This window comes from Schistosoma haematobium, chromosome 2 (assembly GCF_000699445.3).
Source record: "Schistosoma haematobium chromosome 2, whole genome shotgun sequence".
In the NCBI taxonomy this organism is placed as follows: domain Eukaryota; kingdom Metazoa; phylum Platyhelminthes; class Trematoda; order Strigeidida; family Schistosomatidae; genus Schistosoma; species Schistosoma haematobium.
Window position 1 is genome coordinate 25550807 of NC_067197.1, and position 19020 is coordinate 25569826.

General features: G+C 37.1%; 1 protein-coding gene across 2 annotated transcripts; it reads left to right on the forward strand.

Annotated features, from left to right (window-relative positions):
• The first annotated feature begins 3366 nt into the window (after positions 1 to 3366).
• MRH4_1 (RNA helicase) lies at positions 3367 to 18659 on the forward strand. 2 transcript variants are annotated; one of them, XM_051214721.1, is made up of 8 exons: positions 3367 to 3957; positions 6213 to 6574; positions 9202 to 9507; positions 12932 to 13024; positions 13071 to 13231; positions 15410 to 15816; positions 16774 to 16961; positions 17952 to 18659. In XM_051214721.1, the coding sequence occupies exons 2-8, from the start codon at positions 6263 to 6265 to the stop codon at positions 18348 to 18350; spliced, it is 1866 nt and encodes a 621-aa protein (XP_051067909.1). In that variant the 5' UTR covers positions 3367 to 3957; positions 6213 to 6262; the 3' UTR covers positions 18351 to 18659. The 2 variants fall into 2 exon arrangements, with proteins under 2 accessions (XP_051067909.1, XP_051067908.1); XM_051214720.1 differs by having other exon boundaries at positions 3367 to 9507.
• The last annotated feature ends 361 nt before the right edge of the window (positions 18660 to 19020 follow it).

Genomic DNA, 19020 nt, shown 5'->3' on the forward strand with positions numbered 1-19020 from the left:
AGGTAATCCGAAAGGAGCGGCAGTCTTGTACACAACCACGCCAGCGGTAGCTGATCGCGATGTGATCAATCTGAGTCCAGGCTTGGGATGCAGAGGGAGTGCGCCAGGTGGCACATCAGTGATGACCGTGCCGGAAGTCAGGGCTAGCCAGAAACAGGTTGTGGTCTGTGCACAGTTGCAGTAGCCGGTCCCCGTTATCTGTCCTGCAACCAACAATTCTCCATCGACCACCTAAACGTTTCTCTTCTGTGCTTAGACGTCTGACTTGAGCATCCAAGTCTCCAGCTAGTACTACAACATCTGTCGAACGCACTTTCTGCAGAAGAACGGATAACTAGTGGTAGAATTCATACTTGATTGCATCCGGGCTGCAATCTGTCGTGGCATAGGCGGAGATGACGAAAAGACATCGTTTCTCACACCGATTTCTTCTCACTTTGATGGAACTTTCTAACCTAACGGCACATAACCGACTGTTAATGGAGATCCGATCGATTAGTGGTGCCTCAGCTCTAGCGCTTACTGAGACATCAACTCCAGCAAGACCAGACGAAGATGCCACAGGGTCCCCGGATAAATGCACGTAAAACAAGCCTTTTGAAGAGATGGATTGAGAGCGAATTTGTAGTACTTCACCAGAGTCTTGAATACGGGTCTCGGATAGACAAAAAACGTCGATATTAAGACTTTCCAAAGACATAGCATTGCCAGCCCTATCTGTTTTCCGATCTGCATTAGTGTGCCAACGTTGAAGTAAGCCAGTTTGAATGGTGGTTCTATAAAAGCTGTTTCAGTATTCGTATTTGGTGGTAGCGTTTAATTTTCACCTAGTCAGTGACCCGTGATCGTTTAGACAAAACCGAGTTTCCACCATAAACGAGCTGCTGTATATGTTGAAAAATAAGGATGGGCAAAGTGGGAATAAAAGAGAGTGAACAAGTGGCGTAGTAAATAATAATCATATGAATTGTTTGACTGTTAATCGGAGCGAGAATAGTATTTTCAGTAAATATCGTCATTTCATTCTATTTGTGTGTGGGCGGTGATACTGCTTGGGTGCCCAGACTGAAGCAGGTGGTTTTCTTAGGGGACCGCACCCGGAGCCTCCGACCTAAATGTCTGACCCACAGGGCAGTGGAGCACCGTAAGGAGATGCAGTCTCATGGTAGCCAGTGACCGATTGGTTCATATGCCATTTGTTCCCGCAGGATACTGGAGCCCATGTGCACCATTGGTTTGGGATCCGGTTAAAGCGCCAGACATTCGCCTTTCACCCTCTCAATTTCGTAAACAACACCCCCGCCACGAGAATGCAGTGAGTAGGACTTCCCTGGCAGAGGCCGTGTACGCTTAGCCGTGTGAGAGCATTTCGAGAGGGAGGGAGGGCCCTCCCCACTCCCGTAGAATTCGATAGGTGTGATGATAGTGGTTTTAGGAATGTCGTCAGCAGACATGGGAACTTGGTTATGTGTTTTAATCAAGCGGATTTTCGATAAAACTGTTGTACCTTTCAAGGCAGATATTGAATGGTGGATCTGAGGCAACGGGTAACGATCAGGGATAGTTTTCACATTCAATCGCCGATAGTCACCAGCTGGACGGCAGTCGTTGCCATCCTTTGTAGTAACCATGAGCAAGGGAGATACCCAAGTGCTCTTTGATGACCGGATCTATCATGTGGCCGGACTCGTTTTTAGCCAACCTCAGCTTTTCGGGAGCTAGTTGGCGCGCTTTCGAGGTGGCCCTGTAGTCGTGGTGTAATGTGTAACGTTGCTGGTCACACAAGGCAATTTTGGTTGTGTTTGGTATATCTCAGGGTACTTGTCAAGTATCTATTAATGGTATGGATGGGTCGTGTGTTTTACTGTGACTGGGGATAATCCACAAGCGCAAAAAGAAATTATACAAACACCAAGCTTAGCATTTTTATCTACTAACCTCCGTTTGTGCGTATCGATGAGTTGTAGCAGGTCTGTACAAGAGATTGGCATAGAAACATCTGCAACAACGAAGATCCAGCGGATGGGTTTGAGTAAACCCACGTTAAGATGCACATATCGCTTATCGTACATGTCACTTGGTTTCCCACTTTTGGTCTGTAAGTTGAAAACTGCTTCATGCGATCGGTGGTTAGAATTCTCAGGAAGAACGCTTACTTCTGCATCGTGGTCGACAAGGTAGTTAACTTTCCTCATCTCATCAGTAATACATAACAGATGGCTATGTTCGCTGGCTACGGTCGCCCTTAACGCGTGCAGGATGAGAAACTGCAGGGCGTTCTGGAACTTCGAGATATTCCGTGCTGATCATGATACCAGCACCACTCAGGGTCATTTACCTCTCGTGATCTAAAGATAGATCGTTTTCGCGAAATACTGCTTGGAGGAGTTTGGGATCGTTTACGGTCATGACGAATACTAAGGTAACATGTCAGAGAATGACAGAGTTACTTAACGTCATCTGGTGTCTTTTGAGGTTTTACTTCGACTGAAATACATCGACGTTAGAAGTCCTGGTGATCTCCAGAGTTCGACCGGCAGATGCAGCCAGCTCGTCTACAGCGTTGTTTTGAAGTGAGACAAGAATTGTCTGCACCTGTTAGGGAAGTTTAGGCAAGAAAAGTTGTCTAAACAGGCCATCGTCGAATGTCCGCTGACCATTGGCCTCCTTCATTCGTAACAATATGTCCGTTGGTGAGCCAAGTTGTAGATCAGTGCTACTTAAGGGTTGATCGAAACTTTTTCGGTCGGTTAGACCGCCGCGTTCAAGAATAGACCTTTTCAGGATTTCGTAAGGCTCCGAAACCACTGGTAAACATACTAGATGTGACCTACCTGTTGAGTTCGCACGAAAGTGCTTTCATTACTGAGAGGAAATGTTCTCGTGGACCAGTCACATCGTTCCCGTGTAAGTCAGCTTCCGCGTAGTAGAACCAGGCTTTGATGTTGTCGTGCCAGAATGGCATTGGCTGAAACGAGGGTGGAGTAAGAAGCCTGATCTTAAATTACTTTGGAGTCTGTTCGGTTACCATGAATATAAATTACAGAAGTGAACGAGGAAAAAAGCCATAAATACGAAAAAAAGTATCACAAAATATCAAGATTAGAGTTAAAATTGTTTCATAAAGTTCCAAAAACGAACAGACTCACAGTTAACGAATAGGTGTACCAGATAACGTCAGGCTCACCACTGAAGTTGACGCTAGTATTCGGAGTTTGAAAACACCGTAGACAGTAACAACTTTTGTAATGAAAACGTGCAAACTCAGATAAATCAGAAGTCCGAAGTGAAGAGGTTCGATATATCGAGAAGTGACTGATCTAAGCTGGCTAACGGTTGCAGGAGAAGTTAAGAACGACGTACCCACTCGTGATCTGGTGCGGATGCATGAACGAGCGTCCTCAGCTAGGTGGCTTCAATAAAACTAATGCGGTCACATCAATATCAAAGACTGTCAAAATTTTTTGTTTTGCGGACTTATTTACCGTTACAGATTTCTCACAAAAGTTCGTGCAAACTTTCTCTTGGTCAAAATAACAAAGATATGGGCTCCTTACCAGAGACAATAGTAAGGACACATCCTTCAGAGCCTTTCAAAAGAGCTCGATGTTTACTTGAACTCCGTAGGCCCTGAAGTTAATGGACTCAAATGTTACTTTATGATTACTTCTGCTACAACTTACTGACTTGTGTTACCCTTCAGTTTGAAACTGAGCATAGCGTAGACGGTACGTTTCTATAACCAGAAATGCTCTCTTACTATTCAGACTCAGAACCCAAGTAACAAATAGTACACTAACTCAACTAAACATAGTTTGTCATTTGAAGCTGTAACAGAGTTGTGGGGAGGGGGTTTCGAGAAGTCAGGGTGCAGTTCACGCTACCAACTTCTACTTTTGATTATCAGATTGTCTAATTATCATTTTTAGTTGTTTTTGATTGCTTCTATTACTAGACGTAAGTGCATTATATGTACCTACTGAGTCTTTTTGGTCTACTCTTCTTCACGTCCTCTCATCCAGATTCTCATACTGCTCCTCACACTCCCCAATTTCAATACGTACCCTCAGACTAGTCAAAAACCTGTCAAGGACTGAACATAACAGTTGTTTGCAATGATGTATTGGCGGCGTACTTACAAGGGAAAGCTGAGTCGTAGTACCATTTTATGTAATGAACAAAATTCAGCCACTTTCAATGGGCCAGCAGCTATGGTTAGGAATTAGCATTAAGGAACACTTTGTAGGGATGTGGGTTTCGTTTCAAATCTCAAAAGCATTTGTCACCCTGGAAAAATCAGGTCTAAGGTTATATTCATTTCATTCACTAATAAATTCAGTCCTGAGAACTTGTTCCCTAGACATTATCTAGCTTTAATTTTGCAGGATAATTTTAAGTCACTTACTTTTGTTTCCTTATTGTGGTCCTATCATTTTGACCTGATAAATCACATAGTTATGAAGAAAACGTCACATTTTTGTACGTATATGCTTCTCTTGAATAAGTCTTAAGACGAAACTAGTACCATTAATCTGTGATCCTCTGATTCATAGTCATGTCATTTCAAATGTCTAATTCCTGCTCCTATCACAGAATGCGCCTTTTTCTGAATGTAAAACTTGCGTATGGGTAATATTAATTGACGTTTGCATAATGTTACTCAACACAAATTTATAGAAAAAGAGCACGTTTGAAGACCAGGAAATCTCCACACTTCTCCAAGTGTATGAGTTGGTCATTGCATAATGCCACATATTCGTTGTAAATTTGAACAGGATACCTAAACAGCTATATTAAACAGACTTACACCTATCATCTTTGGTGGAGGGGCATAGGGCACCCACCAGGATTCTCTATTGAACTCTGTCCTGGGCAGTCCTTTTGATTTCCTAGTTTCTGTTCATTCTTCTGGTGTCTGCATCTTTTCCCTTTACCTTGAAGATTCCGAGTTACAGCTTGACTTGTGATGCAGTTTGGTGATGTCCTTAGTGTGATCTATCCGTCTTCAGCATCTTTTTCTAATTCCTTTCTCAGCTATAAACTGGTTTCTTCTATACCAGAATACTGATGGTGTCTGGCCAACAGATCTGGTGTATCTTGCATAGACAACTATTGGTAAATACCTGTACCATTTTGATGATGGTTGTGTAGTTGCTATACAAGTTTCAGCCCCGTACAGCAAAACTGTCTTGACATTTGTATTGAAGATTCTGACTTTGATGTTGGCTGATAGTTGTTTTTAGTTCCAGATGTTCTTTACCTGTAGGAATGGTGCACATTTCCTTAATCGGACTTGAGAACTGCAGTAATCCTGGGATATTATTAATTTATTCAAACACAAACATTGGTACAAGGAGGCACCAAATACATATGCGCCACATAATTCATTAGATTTGTGTGAGGGCTGGGATACTGCCCGTGTTCCCGAACCGAAGCAGGCGGTTTTCTTACGGGGCCACACCAGGAGCATTTGAGCTAAAGGTCAGATCCACAAGACAGTGAAGCGACGTCAGCAGATGCAGTCCCATGGTAGCCGGTAACCAACTATTGTTTCATACGCCGTTTGTTGCCTTAACACCGTGGGGTCTATGTGCACCATTGGTTTAGAAATAGAGTTTTCCGACTCCCCTAGGTGGATTCTCCGTGTCCACCGGCCCGGTTAGAGCGCCGGACATCCGCTTTTCGTTCTCTCAATTTCGTAAACAGCACCCTCACCGTGAGATGGCAGTAAGTAGGACTTCTCTGGCAGTGATTGTATGCACGTGGCCATGTGATAGCATTTCGAGGAGATCTGACTCTCCCCACTCTCGGCCGTACCAGGACATTTGGGGGTCTAGGATAACTGCAGGTGGATTTATAATAAACAGACAGCTAAGTTACATTATGAAAAAATGTCCCGATGTAACCTTTTGACCTCACGTATCACAGTTGTCCAAAGTCTGTTCGTTCCGACTATGATGTTTACCACAAAGTCTTTATTGAATATATCCCGTTACATGACTGATAATAAATTAAATGCTTAAATCTTTTCGTTTGTGAACGTAATAAAAATCTTGTCATTGACGAGAAATTTCAAAAGTTCCTAGGTAGAGTTACTGCATACTACAAGTTTCTTTTTGATTTCATTGTTTTTAAGTAATATATGTATTCGTTATTATATTGAAAAAATTTTGCTTTTTGTATTCACAACTACTTGTTTCGGTACACTTTAGCTGATATTAAGTCCACTGACAAATAACACAAAACTTATACTATCACAGAAATGAATAGGATAATTCTGAGTCACCATAACATTACTTTACATTCATCACGTCATACCCTAACTAAAATATCAAGAAGTTATCAGTTTGGTAGGAACTCAAGAAGCAGTGGTTTCAGCCAGCCACCAGGTTATATTCCGCCACATATCTGGATGAAATCGAGACCAGAAAGGGAAGATTTGAAAACATCCGTATTCGGTGTTGATGAAAAAAAGCCTACTGTGGATGAAAAAAGTTACTTATCACATGCCGCTCATGCCTCCCTATCCGGTTTTCCTGTTACAGAGAACTTTTCTTATGAAATTGTTAATAATGTAAGTTAATCATAAGTTTCGTATAATTTACCGAACAAGTCCACTATTTTGTGTTACAACCATCTCTCTGTACTTCGACAGTTTCACAGTTTAAACACCTATTTCTACATCCAAAAATGTTACTACCATATTTTACATTTCAGTAACAGATTAGCTTTTTTTATCTGCAAACAAATCGGCAAGTGATTGCTACGTTGCAAAGGGCTGTTTGAATTTTTTCAGATAATAAAAAGCAACCTCTCCTAGACTAACAAATACATCAACCGAGGCTTGCACAGAAGACCATTGGTTTACACTCCTACGTTTCAGAACGCTGAAAGAACAAGTAATAAACCGAGAAAAAGAAACTAAGTATAAGTAATAAAGTCTTTAGAATTGAGGGGAAATAAAGAACTTATTCCGAGGTAAATTTCTCAAATTCATTTGTGACGTTTGCATTTGCTTAGAGCTGTATTACTTAAGGTATCCATCTATTCTCCGGCACTAGACATTGGGAACCAGAAACTTATGACTATATACACCAAACCCTCGGTACGAACTGACCTTTTGTTTTTATTTCTGACCGTTAACATATCGCTTTGGGAGAGTGGTTTGGCACATGTCCCATCCAACACTTCGGTTGATGCTAGTTCAAAACGTCTTGCACTGGCTTGTCGTTTTCGATAAGAAATATATAGCTAGGTTTAATATTGCTTACCTGATCGCTTCATCATTTCCTAATGCCGTATCGACATTCATAGTGACATGTCTAATTAATTACTTTCTTAACCATCTGTCAATTATTGTCTTTAGGTATGACATGCACTATCCTCCTAAATACAGAGTAATTCTCCAAGACTGGTGGGAGCCTTTATCTAGATTCGTTGTGGTGAGCTGTTAGAAATAAACGAAAAGCTCCTTTATTTGAGTTGGTGCTGGTGGGATGACAGATAAAACCAGTCTACGAATATTGAAAACTAGAGCAGCCTATGGCAGTCTGGGCCATCTTTGGCGCCGTGGTAATGTTAGTCTGGTTACAAAACCTTGGGTTTACAACACCTCGATGAGAGCAGTTTTGTTCTGTGTCTGTGAAACCTGTTCTCCAGACTTTGATGTTAGGCAACTCTCTGTGTTCGATTATCTTTATCTCTTAAGGATTACTTACTTTCAGTGGTAACATCAAGTTAGTAATACTGAGCTTCAGCAATGTGTGTTCAGGGTTAGTAAAGATAGTTTGGTTAGTGTCATCAACTCGGGACACCAACTTCAGTGGCTTAAACGTATTCTGTGAATGTCACTCTAGACTTCTACATCAAACTGCTTTCCGATACTAAAATAGGGTAAAAAATTTAGGAGGAACTTTACTTTATGATATTTCCCCAGTGTGTGATAGGAAGCTGTTGATCTACATATCTCTTTACAACACAGCACCTATTAAAGTGCTTCTGTAGTTTCCTCCTACTTAAAACTAAGAGAAACTCCCCCAAGAGGTTTCTTGGTTGTATTGTTAACCAAAGTGTATTCCCTATTATTCTTGTTTGTTCTTTTTTGACTGTACTCCCTTTCCATCTTTTATTTCTGTAATTAGAAATTGCAGTTCAATCGATATCACTTGATAATATTCATCAATAGGAACCGTAAAATATTTCTCTATTCCAAGTGCACTATTCTGTCTACGCCTAGCGTCCTAAGCATTGGCTAACGATTCTCTTCTACCAAAATCAATATTGAGTTGAGGCTCAGATAGTTTTAAATCCTGATTGTCAGGATCAATACCAGCGAGGTTGAGTTAATAATAGTATCAGTAATAGTAAAAACACTCAACATAGGAGATATAGTTCACAAAACACGCAATAAAAAGCATGAAATAGATTTAGAAATTGAATCAAAATGAAGTGAATAATGCGTCAGTGTAGATGATTCTGAGTCATCACGCAACAATCAGCCACTGTCATCGTATGAACAGCATCCATTCATCCTGCAGCTACCGATTACCATTCAGACCAATAGTCACTAATTTTGCAAACTGATATTTCTTCCTTTGATTACCCTGGCCTCATTCCAACCTATGCTAGGCAGCATTCGGTATTGAGAGAGGTGGTGAATAACGCGTAAAATATGTTCTACCTCCCCAGAATGATAGATGTTTAGTCTCACCAACCATTTTCCTTTATATACGCCAAGCCTTAGCGTTGTTCACTTTGTTGCTCCATCACATATAAGCGACGGTTTGAAGTTGTTTGTCACTTTCAGGTCGTGGAATATGATTACAGTTTAGTGAAGGCACATATACCTGTGTCCGGGAATCTACCAGAAGGTCAATATAGTTGATACATCCATTTGTAGGTCTGAGACCTTGGTTTTCCTTAATTATCATGTATAGTCCTACTAGTTGTATGTCATTAAATTACGTGGTAATGCTTTTATGAAAAATGATAATATCGTAGTGCTGTTACTACTATTCGTATGCACCCAGTATGTATCACCTCTTAAAATCAGGTAAGTAGCATGAAAAATCACTTGGTATATTACATTTCCTGACCTTTAAAATGGTATCTTAAAGTTCGACGTTTTTGTATTTCGTTAAATAAATTAAGAGACTTCTTTCTTGTCCTAACGTAGTTCTAATTTCATCCTACTGTTTTCAGATCAATGAAATTCCGAAAGTCGATCAAAAACTATTAAATAATCTTCAAGCTATGGGTTTGTTTGAGCTGACACCCGTTCAAAAACATGCCATTGGGATTATGTCAGTTGATGAATATGAGGAGGTTGATGTTAAAATAGATGAGTTCAATCAAAGTACAGATGATAATCCTCCTTATGAACGTGTCACTGGTAAATTTGATTTAATGGCAGCTGCACAAACTGGTTCGGGTAAAACACTAGCTTATCTTATTCCAATTTTCAATCGTTTGTTGAGAGTTTATCCATTTGAAGCGATGCAATCTTTGGTAAGCAGAATGTTAATTCCTACATTATCATATTCTACTGAACGTAATTAAAAGTTTATTGTAAACAATTAGTAATTTACTAAGCTGTTTCATGTATACAACTATCGTGAAATCACAGTGTTGTGAATCAAAAATGAACTTTTCTGAAACCAGTTTAAAACTATTTCTGACAGCTATTTTCAGAGTACACTACTGAGTTTTGTGAAATATGTTCAAGTGTACAATCGTCTACGAGTGATCCATTTTCGTGTTTTCATCTAACATCTACGATAAAAAGTACTGAAGAATAAATTAGAGTATATTTCAGGGCACAAGCTCATAAAATATCGTATTTCTAGTTAATTTTATTACAGTCACAGTAATCACTTAAGAAACATTGTTTATAAATGATTGTTAAAATGATAATGTCGCAAGATCGGAGCGCCATTTTTTATGCATTATATGAGAACTGTCATTTTACCTATCGTTCAGATAAAAGCTGGCATTTGAGGGGAGTGGAATAGTACCCAAAATTTGTCTTCAATCAACACCTTTCAATTTTGTGTTTAACTAGATAGGAATACTTAGACAAATTTAGTCTTATTGTATTCGGACATAGTTGGACGGTTTGCCGAATTATTTTCCGACCGGATATATATTTATCGACATTGCTGCATTAGGTACGCTTTACTAGTGGAGAAAAATCTTAAAATAACAAGTAAACCAAAGTAGTCATTCAAGTTTACCATCAATAATATATTTATACTTCTGTGACACTTATAGAACACGTAGCTTGTGTAACGTCACTTGTGATGTAGGCGAGATATTTATCTGTCGAGTTAAACACGAGTATGCCATGTAGCAGTTTGCTCTGTTTTACTTTTCGGTTGTTAAACGCGGTCAAGGAAAGTAGAAAACATTCGTAGGCTGAAGTTTTCTGATCATAAGCGTCTTCACAACATTGTTCGCGCATTGTGGTTAGACCGATTGAGCAATGTAGTGGTTAGACATAGGGTACTTAGCAGATGTAGCAAATCAGTTGATGAGTTATTAGGTCTTCGTCAACTGATGTGGTTAGGACATGTGTTAGTATGCCTAACCATCATCTACTTTGAGTGATACTTGTTAGTACAGAAGTAGGCTGTAAGAAAGTTAGGGGCGGCCAAATGAAAACGTGGCATCGGTTAGTCCATGACTTCATTGACTATTGGCCTGAGTTATGCTGATAAATCCAGACTGTCTGATTGGGGTCCACATGATGATTGCAATCATTGTTTGAAGAGTTTGAGTGACGTAACTCGGAATCGTTCACAGTGTTGTAGATGCATTCACTCTTCATCTTTATCTCGGCTTTAAATTCCAGTATCTCTTCATGCATATGTAGTGTCTAGTACCATTTCAAGCCCACACAGATTATTCTAGCTTCCAGACAAGCCAATTTATTCATTCTTCTTGCATCACATTTTGACCTTGTTAATTATTGGCTTATTAACTCAGTGTTAATATATGATCGTCTGTGCGTGTATTGCTTACCCTACTCATCACGTGTCTGTAAGTTAGTTTTGTCTGACTATAAATATTGAGTCACGCTTGGTTAAATCGAGTTGGCTCACATGCCATCTCCGATTCGTTTCTCTTGTTGTCAGTCTAGATCAACTATTGTGTGAAGTATACGTATTCGAAATCCATTCTCGTATTTGACTCATTTAATTCCGTTATTCACTGACGCGATTTAAGTCGATAATTACATACGAGGATTGGTGGCACATACATTTCGATAGCAATCGGCAAACGATCTAACTGGAGTCAGATATAAGGCCACTAAACATGCCTTCCCACTCAGCCTTTACAAAGGATATTCCCAAGGTTTTGTATTTCTGTTTGTTATTGATACTGCACCATTTCTATCTTTTTTGATTTTCATCTCGTGTAACCGTAGTATCTCAACTTGGGTCACTGTAGACTTGTCCCAGGCTCTATGTTGATATCTGTTTGTCAAGTTCCCGTGTTGTTAGCAGGATATAGATTTGATTAAAGTATATTTCGTGCAGAGTTATGGGGCTATTTCTTGGCCAATTAGCACCAGCGGAAACTTAGAGAAGACTAGAATCTTATGTAAAAATTATTAATATACTGTTTTTCTTATTGTAAATCCATCCAACTATTTTATCTGGAATATAATTACATTCCTGTTCAACCTTGTTCTGGTTTGGGGACTTGCCAAGCGATGTAGTGTCCAAGAATACTAAGCAATAAGAGTAGCTGGGTCGTAATAAAAGAAACTATAACACGTACTGAGACATGAATTCTCGTCTTTTTATAACCTTTGTTTCAAGTACGTCTTGAAGTGTTAAAGAATGCATACTTTAAATAAAAAACAGTATGACAAGAAATGTTCTCAGTTTCCTCTGATTAAAAATGTCTGTTAACAATGTAGTATGCGACTAAATCATCGCTTTAGCATTAAAATATTCTATTTATCAAGAAATGATGAAAACTAGACATCATAAGTTTTTAGAACAGCATTATTTTTCCTTATTAACATTAACATCACAAGTTGCTTCGTGATGTTAATCAGTGATCAATACAAATGAAAGAGGGGAAAAGGTAAGAACAATCAGCCTTGTCTAGCACTGACTTCCACCCAGTATGCATCTGTGAGCTGCCCTCCATGCATGACTTTTTTGTGTAGTGCGTCACAAGAATACCGTTGGAGAAGGTTGCATAAGGTTCTCCTATCCACGCTGTCAAATGCGTTCTCATGGTCAAGGAAGTTGATGTCTAGTGATGAGCCCCATAGCTCCGTCGCTCTTCAATTTGAATGATTGAATTATCTTTATTCTTGATTGGTCGCTCTGGTTTGCTATGCTTCTTAGTTTCTTGGTTATATCGTATAGTTATCTGATATTTTTTTCGTTTACAGCTTTTTCTGCTGACGTTGCTAGGTCTTCCATATATTTCCGTTTATCAGCTTTAATGCTCTTTTTCTACAAGGTTTTTTATCACTGCAATAAAGGTTTTACTTCGTCTCTAATTATCATGCTTGCATACAAATGTCCACTATTTTTACCAGTTTCTGTAAGAATCCATTGTCGAGTTTCATATTTCGTGCATATTACTTACCAAGCTCATTCGTTTACTAGAGTTTAAGCCACACTTCTTGTTGTGTAAAATCTAGTCATAATGAGATTGGGCGGGGTTTCGCACATAGATTTAACTGGCTCAAAGTTAATTAATTTTTCTGTCCCACAAGAATTCTCTTTAAAGTTCGTTTTTCAGAAAAAAAGATAATTAAAACCCCAGTCACTTGTTCAACTGACTATAAGCACCTATTTTAGATATTTGGGAAGCGTTGCACTCTATTGTACATGAAATTATAGTTTCCTTTCACTACAGCAGTAAAAAGATTTCTGAACGCATTTATATTTTTTATTCACTTATGTAGCTCATCTCTCGTACACGACGCCAGTATCCCTCATCTGTAATTTTGGTACCAACTCGTGAGTTAGTCCAACAAATACAGTTAGAACTACGTAAAGTAATTATTTTTCGGTTATTTATAAGAATAATTTTCAATTATATAGTTATGTAACCAAACCTTCGTTCGATCAGTAGGTGTATTTGGTGGTGAACGACCAGAACGACAGATGTTTGAATTGAATAAGGGATGCCATTTTGTAGTTGCAACTCCTGGAAGACTTTTGGATTTCTTGAACCGTGACTGTATATCCTTAAAATTCTGCAGGTAATTCCATCGTGTTACTGCTACTTTAATTATATTATTTCTTCTATTAATAGTTTATAATGTTAAAGATGCATCGCAGGTTTTCATCATAAACTCTTTGCTACTCAGAACCTGTTTGTGGCTAGTTAGATTTTATTTACGTATTTATTTATTGTAAAGACAACAAAATATCACTGCTTTTAAATGCGGATGCTTGTGAAACCATGCAAACAAATGTTGTTGAATTGTTAACTTTTATATTTCGTATATCAAATTTTATGCTGTTCTTTTAGATGACTAATTATTGTGTTTCACAGTTCATTGAATGGAGTTTACCATAGATAATCAATTAGTCGCGTTTAATAAATAAAATTTACACAACTCCTTACCACGTCGAATATTCGATGTTGATCATCCCTGACTTAGTTGATTAAGTCTTTAAAAAAGGTTTAAACAAGAAATACATCGCCAAATATCTCATATACGGCATAATAAATGTTCGATTTCATAGCAGTTTTCACTAGGTTTCATAAAACAATTATGGTCATGTACAGCATTTTTTGACTTCCCTTTACCTCATTCAGTAATGAAACTGGACACGTTTATTCACGTTTCATATAATACAATGTTGTTTGCAGTGGTAGTTTAGTAATTAAAGTACTCTACTTTCAGTCATTTGATCAAACGTTTAAATTGGATAGTATCACTAGTTTTCAACTCGAACATTATGGTTCAAAGTGATGTACATTAAATTGTACTTGGATGATGAACTGTATTTCTATTTATTGTTATCCTTTATATATCATTTACCGAAAAAAAACCAAACATTTTACAAGTTGCTATTTAATATCCTAATGGCCTGTTTTTGCCATCCTTCATACTTCAGTTTGGTGCTTCGTAAATCAAATACTATCCATTTCCCTAATATTCATCGTATACGTTGCAAATTCCTGCTTTTAGTATTATTTTCTTTAAATGAATGGAGATAGTCTTATGTAAACAAAACCTAACAGCTAGAATCGTGTTAAAGTCCTTGTATTCTCGGAAATTAGACTTGACTAGATGATCATTGAAGCTGGAACTAGTGATTGTAAATCACTGGAATCGGACACAATGGTTATGTTATAGCCCAAAGCCGTCAATCAGCAGCAGCGAATTATCGATCGGATCAAGGACGCGTAAAACACGTGCAAGCAGCCTAGAGTCCTGATTGGCCCTGCTTTCCGCCTAGCCCAGCCAGTTAAGTCCAGAACACATGTTTCAGCCTCTGCAATATGGATAATTATATTTCAAACATACTGAGTTTATATACCAATCAAGCAGACCACAACGTAGCATAAAATAGAAAATAACATTTGTGCAAAATACGGCCAAATGTGGCTGTGGATGTGGGAGGCAGTGACTAATAGAAAGGGCATAATTCAAGAATGGTAAAACGTATAATAATGGTTCATAGGTCGAAATAAATTTTATAATAAGAGGAATATGAATAGTTTAGTTACTTAACAATTATACGATAAAAAAAAATATACGTTTAGTATTGGTCCATAAAAGGATCCCAAGGTTACCATTCATTATGTTTATCGGGACCTAACAGGTTATTAGCATAATAATTATTGGTACTTACGACATGTAGTTTCGTTATTTCTTTCAATAATTTGAAAAGTTAATGAGATAACATGATAATATTATTCTCCATGTTACATTAATTTCTCAGTTTATCTAGATTTCCTTTCTTAGAGGTTGATTTGTAAGCTACCTAAGTAGAAAAGGTATGATAAATATATGACTTATTTAGAAGCTCTGTCTACTGATTTATATATTTTGAAGTAAATAGCCTCATGTTTTGTTTCTGTCCCATTGTCGTCAACGCTCATTCACTCATGTTTTCTTCACCTTATAATAACTGTTTAACTAAAGATTATTTATAGTCTAATAATTTATTTGCAAACAAGCGGTTTTGTTTCCCGTTGGTTTGAAATCGTTCAATCCACCAGTCCTCTCATTGCTCTTTTTCATATTTTTTGTAGATATTGGTATATTTAGAATGAAAGATATTTATGAAACGATCTCGTCGTTCTTTTTCTTGTTTATGTACTATTAAGCTAAACCGTCATCTGTGTTTGTTGCCATACTTTTGTTGCAAATTTCTTAACTTTGTTATCGAGATTGCGTTTGCAATTACTTGCCTTTTTTCAGATCTTTAATACTTGACGAGGCAGACCGAATGCTAGATATGGGTTTTGAAGAGCAAATACGTCAAATTTTAGAGTCACCAAAATTTCAAATGCCTCCACCAACAGGGAATGGTCGTCAAACTGCATTATTCAGTGCGACATATCCACGTGAGGTTGCTCTTTTAGCCAAAGATTTTCTGCGCGGTCCAAACTGTATTTCTCTTACACTCAGCAGTGCTGAATCTAATACTGGCACTATAGTCCCTACGTGGGGAAAAGCAGTTCGTAATAAAAATGAAGATGAATTTGAACGACTTACACGAATAATTCCCAAAGAAATTAATCAGCAGTTCCAAGTGGTTGTCGGTAATCCTGAATCCGCTGTTCCGAATCATCTTTTACAGTTAATTCTAGAAATGAAATCTAAAAGTAAATCACTAATGTTTTTTAACACTTGTTTAGTACGTTTAACATCTATAGGAGTGGATTTTTTAAGAACAGACCTAAGTAGTATTTTCCCAAGCCTTTTTGAAATTCATAATAAAGGTACTCAGAAATTCGAAACATGTTGGCACGTTCTTTTTAGAACTTAAACGTTCTAGACTTAAATATGTGTATGCTTATCTTGAGTGATATAAATCTAAATGTCTCTTTGATATAGGGAATAAAGTAAACTTTCACATATATAATACACGACTGAATCACATATTAGCCTGACCCACCTATCATAATAGCCCAGGTAAAATTCTTCTCTCGTTTACGCTTATTTGGTTGTAATTGGATAGTGCAAACGTTTTTTGATTTTTATTGAAACGTATGTTGAATCAATCTTTCCAATAATTTACTATATAAAGTCACCGTAGCATTTATACAAAATTCGAGACTACACATCCTATGAATCATGTATCGTATAGGGTGAATAGTTTCAATTCAATAGTATTAAATAAGTGCTTATACTTCGTTTAGTCATTTCAAAACACATATTTGAAAAAGCGGGCAAGTTATTAACAAGACATGCAAATATACTGATAATTCTGTACCGTACTAAACATTAGTATTCAATAAAACGACTATTATAGGTATTAATGAAAGGAACTGCCTAGTCATATGCATTATTCTTTTTGATAATTGTTTGCACTTCATGATGATTATGTCTTTTTTCAAACACATTTCGTTTTTCCAATCTTTCCACTATTACAGTAAACAAATATTTTAAGTATTTCAATTGAATTACTTTTTGAAATAAATTTACTCATTTTAAAATCATACAAGTCAGTCACGGCCTATGATGTTTAGCAACAGAAAAAATCATTCTTAATTTAGATATCACTAATTTATTAAACCGTTAATTTTCACATTATCGTATCCCTTTTATCTTGTTTCTAGGTTTGGAAAGTGTTTGTCGAGTTCTTGTATTCTGTAATACCAAAAGGGAAGTTGATCAAATTGATAATTATCTTTATTCTAACGGCATAAAATCGACCTCTATTCATGGTGATAAAACTCAGTCTTCTCGTGCAAAATCCTTAGATCTATTCCGTAAAGGAACAGCGAATGTTCTTGTCGCTTCATCGGTAAGACGTCTTTTTGCCACCTGCATTTAAAAATAAAGATAATTCCCCTGAAGTGCATGCAATTAATGATTGTTGTTACTGTTGAATGTTAGCTTGATTTGCAGAGTGGGATTTTAATTTTTCGTTGTATTTTTTAGCTATAAAGCCTCTATTTATAGGCATCACTTCACTGTTTCTGTTTTGTTTCCGTAGTATTATAATTTATTTCGACATTATCACCAGATTTTTCTATGTAATACATAATCATCAAGCTCAATTGAGTTAAAGTACTTTTCGCCAAACAGAAACAACACACCGATAATTTATGTCAGCGTCCAGTCTGACCAACAAACCATAGTGTACTATGGTTACATTCTTAATGTATTTGGGTCTAAACAAACTTTTTAATCACGACAGACTTTCAGAATTTTACTAAATAGATAAATCTTGTTAACTCCTAACTATATATTATCAATCAGCAAACTAAGTTATACGGATGGGGATTTTGATGTTTTTCGATTATTATTATTATTAAGATTAAAATTATCATTGTAATTTCTGTTACCTTGGTCTATTTATGTAAGCTATATGTCACAAAGATTTTCGAACAACACATGCGTGTTACTACCATAGTTTGTTTTTAGTTCACTCATTATTGGCTTTACAGTTCTAACACTTAGGAACATTTTGTGTGAACTATGGGTTTTTAAGCGTACATCACATCCTTATTTCATAATCAAAAAGCATTTTAGGAAAAAGAGCCCTTGATTATTACCTTTTCAGAAATATAATTTAATTTTAAAACAGCTTGTCAGTTGAGCATACAGTTACTTGTTTCAACCTCCGTTTCAATATGCGTGTTTTTAACACCATGCTAATATCACTAGCTCTGCTACAGTAAAAGTAACGGTTCATTACATACTAGCTAATCTAAGTTGCAATGCTTATATGAGTCGTCTATTTTACTTGTAATTGGGCTACTAAAAATATCATTTATCTGTCATTTATTAGGTTGCTGCTCGAGGTATTGATATACCCAATGTTTTTGCAGTTATTAATATTGGTCTCCCAAATGAATTAGATGATTATGTTCATCGAATAGGACGAACTGGTCGTATGGGTAAATCTGGTGAGGCTATAACACTTATTCATGAAACCTTGTTACAACAACAACAATCAAGCAGAACAGTATCACGTGGGATTTGCCAACTTTTCGAATCTGTTGGTAATTTAGATAAAGTCCCAAAATTATTGTTGGAATATGCCAATATGGAAACTCAAGAAGGGGGAGAACAAAAATACAATATTCGTTCAAAAAATAAAGACATTTATTCGAAATTTAAGCCTCGTTCATTCACAAAAGGTTATAAAAGTTATTCACGTGATGATAGTTCGATGCGATATTTGTAAATAAACATTATAATTCAGTCTAGCAATATGTAATATAAACATAATTCACATGTATAATTATATTTGTCTTCATTTTTTATGCCGGGAAAAAAGTATTGCTTAATATATCATCACAAGTATGAAATCCGAGGACAATCTTCACATAATGCCAGGACATCGGAACTCCAGATGTGTTGGTTAAATCGTTTGTAATATTTCTGGTTCGCTTTATACTTTTGGAATTCTGACCGATTCTATTTGTTGTATACGAGTTCCTAACAAGTCATTACAAATGGAATATATCGTAACTGCTTACATCGTACAGTCTATCAACTTTGAAAACTTGACTTTGTTTCAACAATACCCGTAGAGAAAAACCTTCCGCAAATTGCAACGTATTTGTTTAGAATATTAATAAACACAGAACATCAATTGAAATAGAATAATATGGATTCGTTATTTCTCTGCTGCCTACAATCATGTATGATACAATATGACATTGATGACAAAAAGGATCACAGTGACAAAGACTATCAATAATAATTATAGGTGTGCAGTCATTTGGAGATGGAATTCGGAAATAGCGAGGGGGCGCGGTAGTAATTAATAAAGGTCCGGGAACAGATGAGATGGATCATATGCTAACTATAATTATAGGACGTAATACATACGTGTTTGGTTTACAACAGCT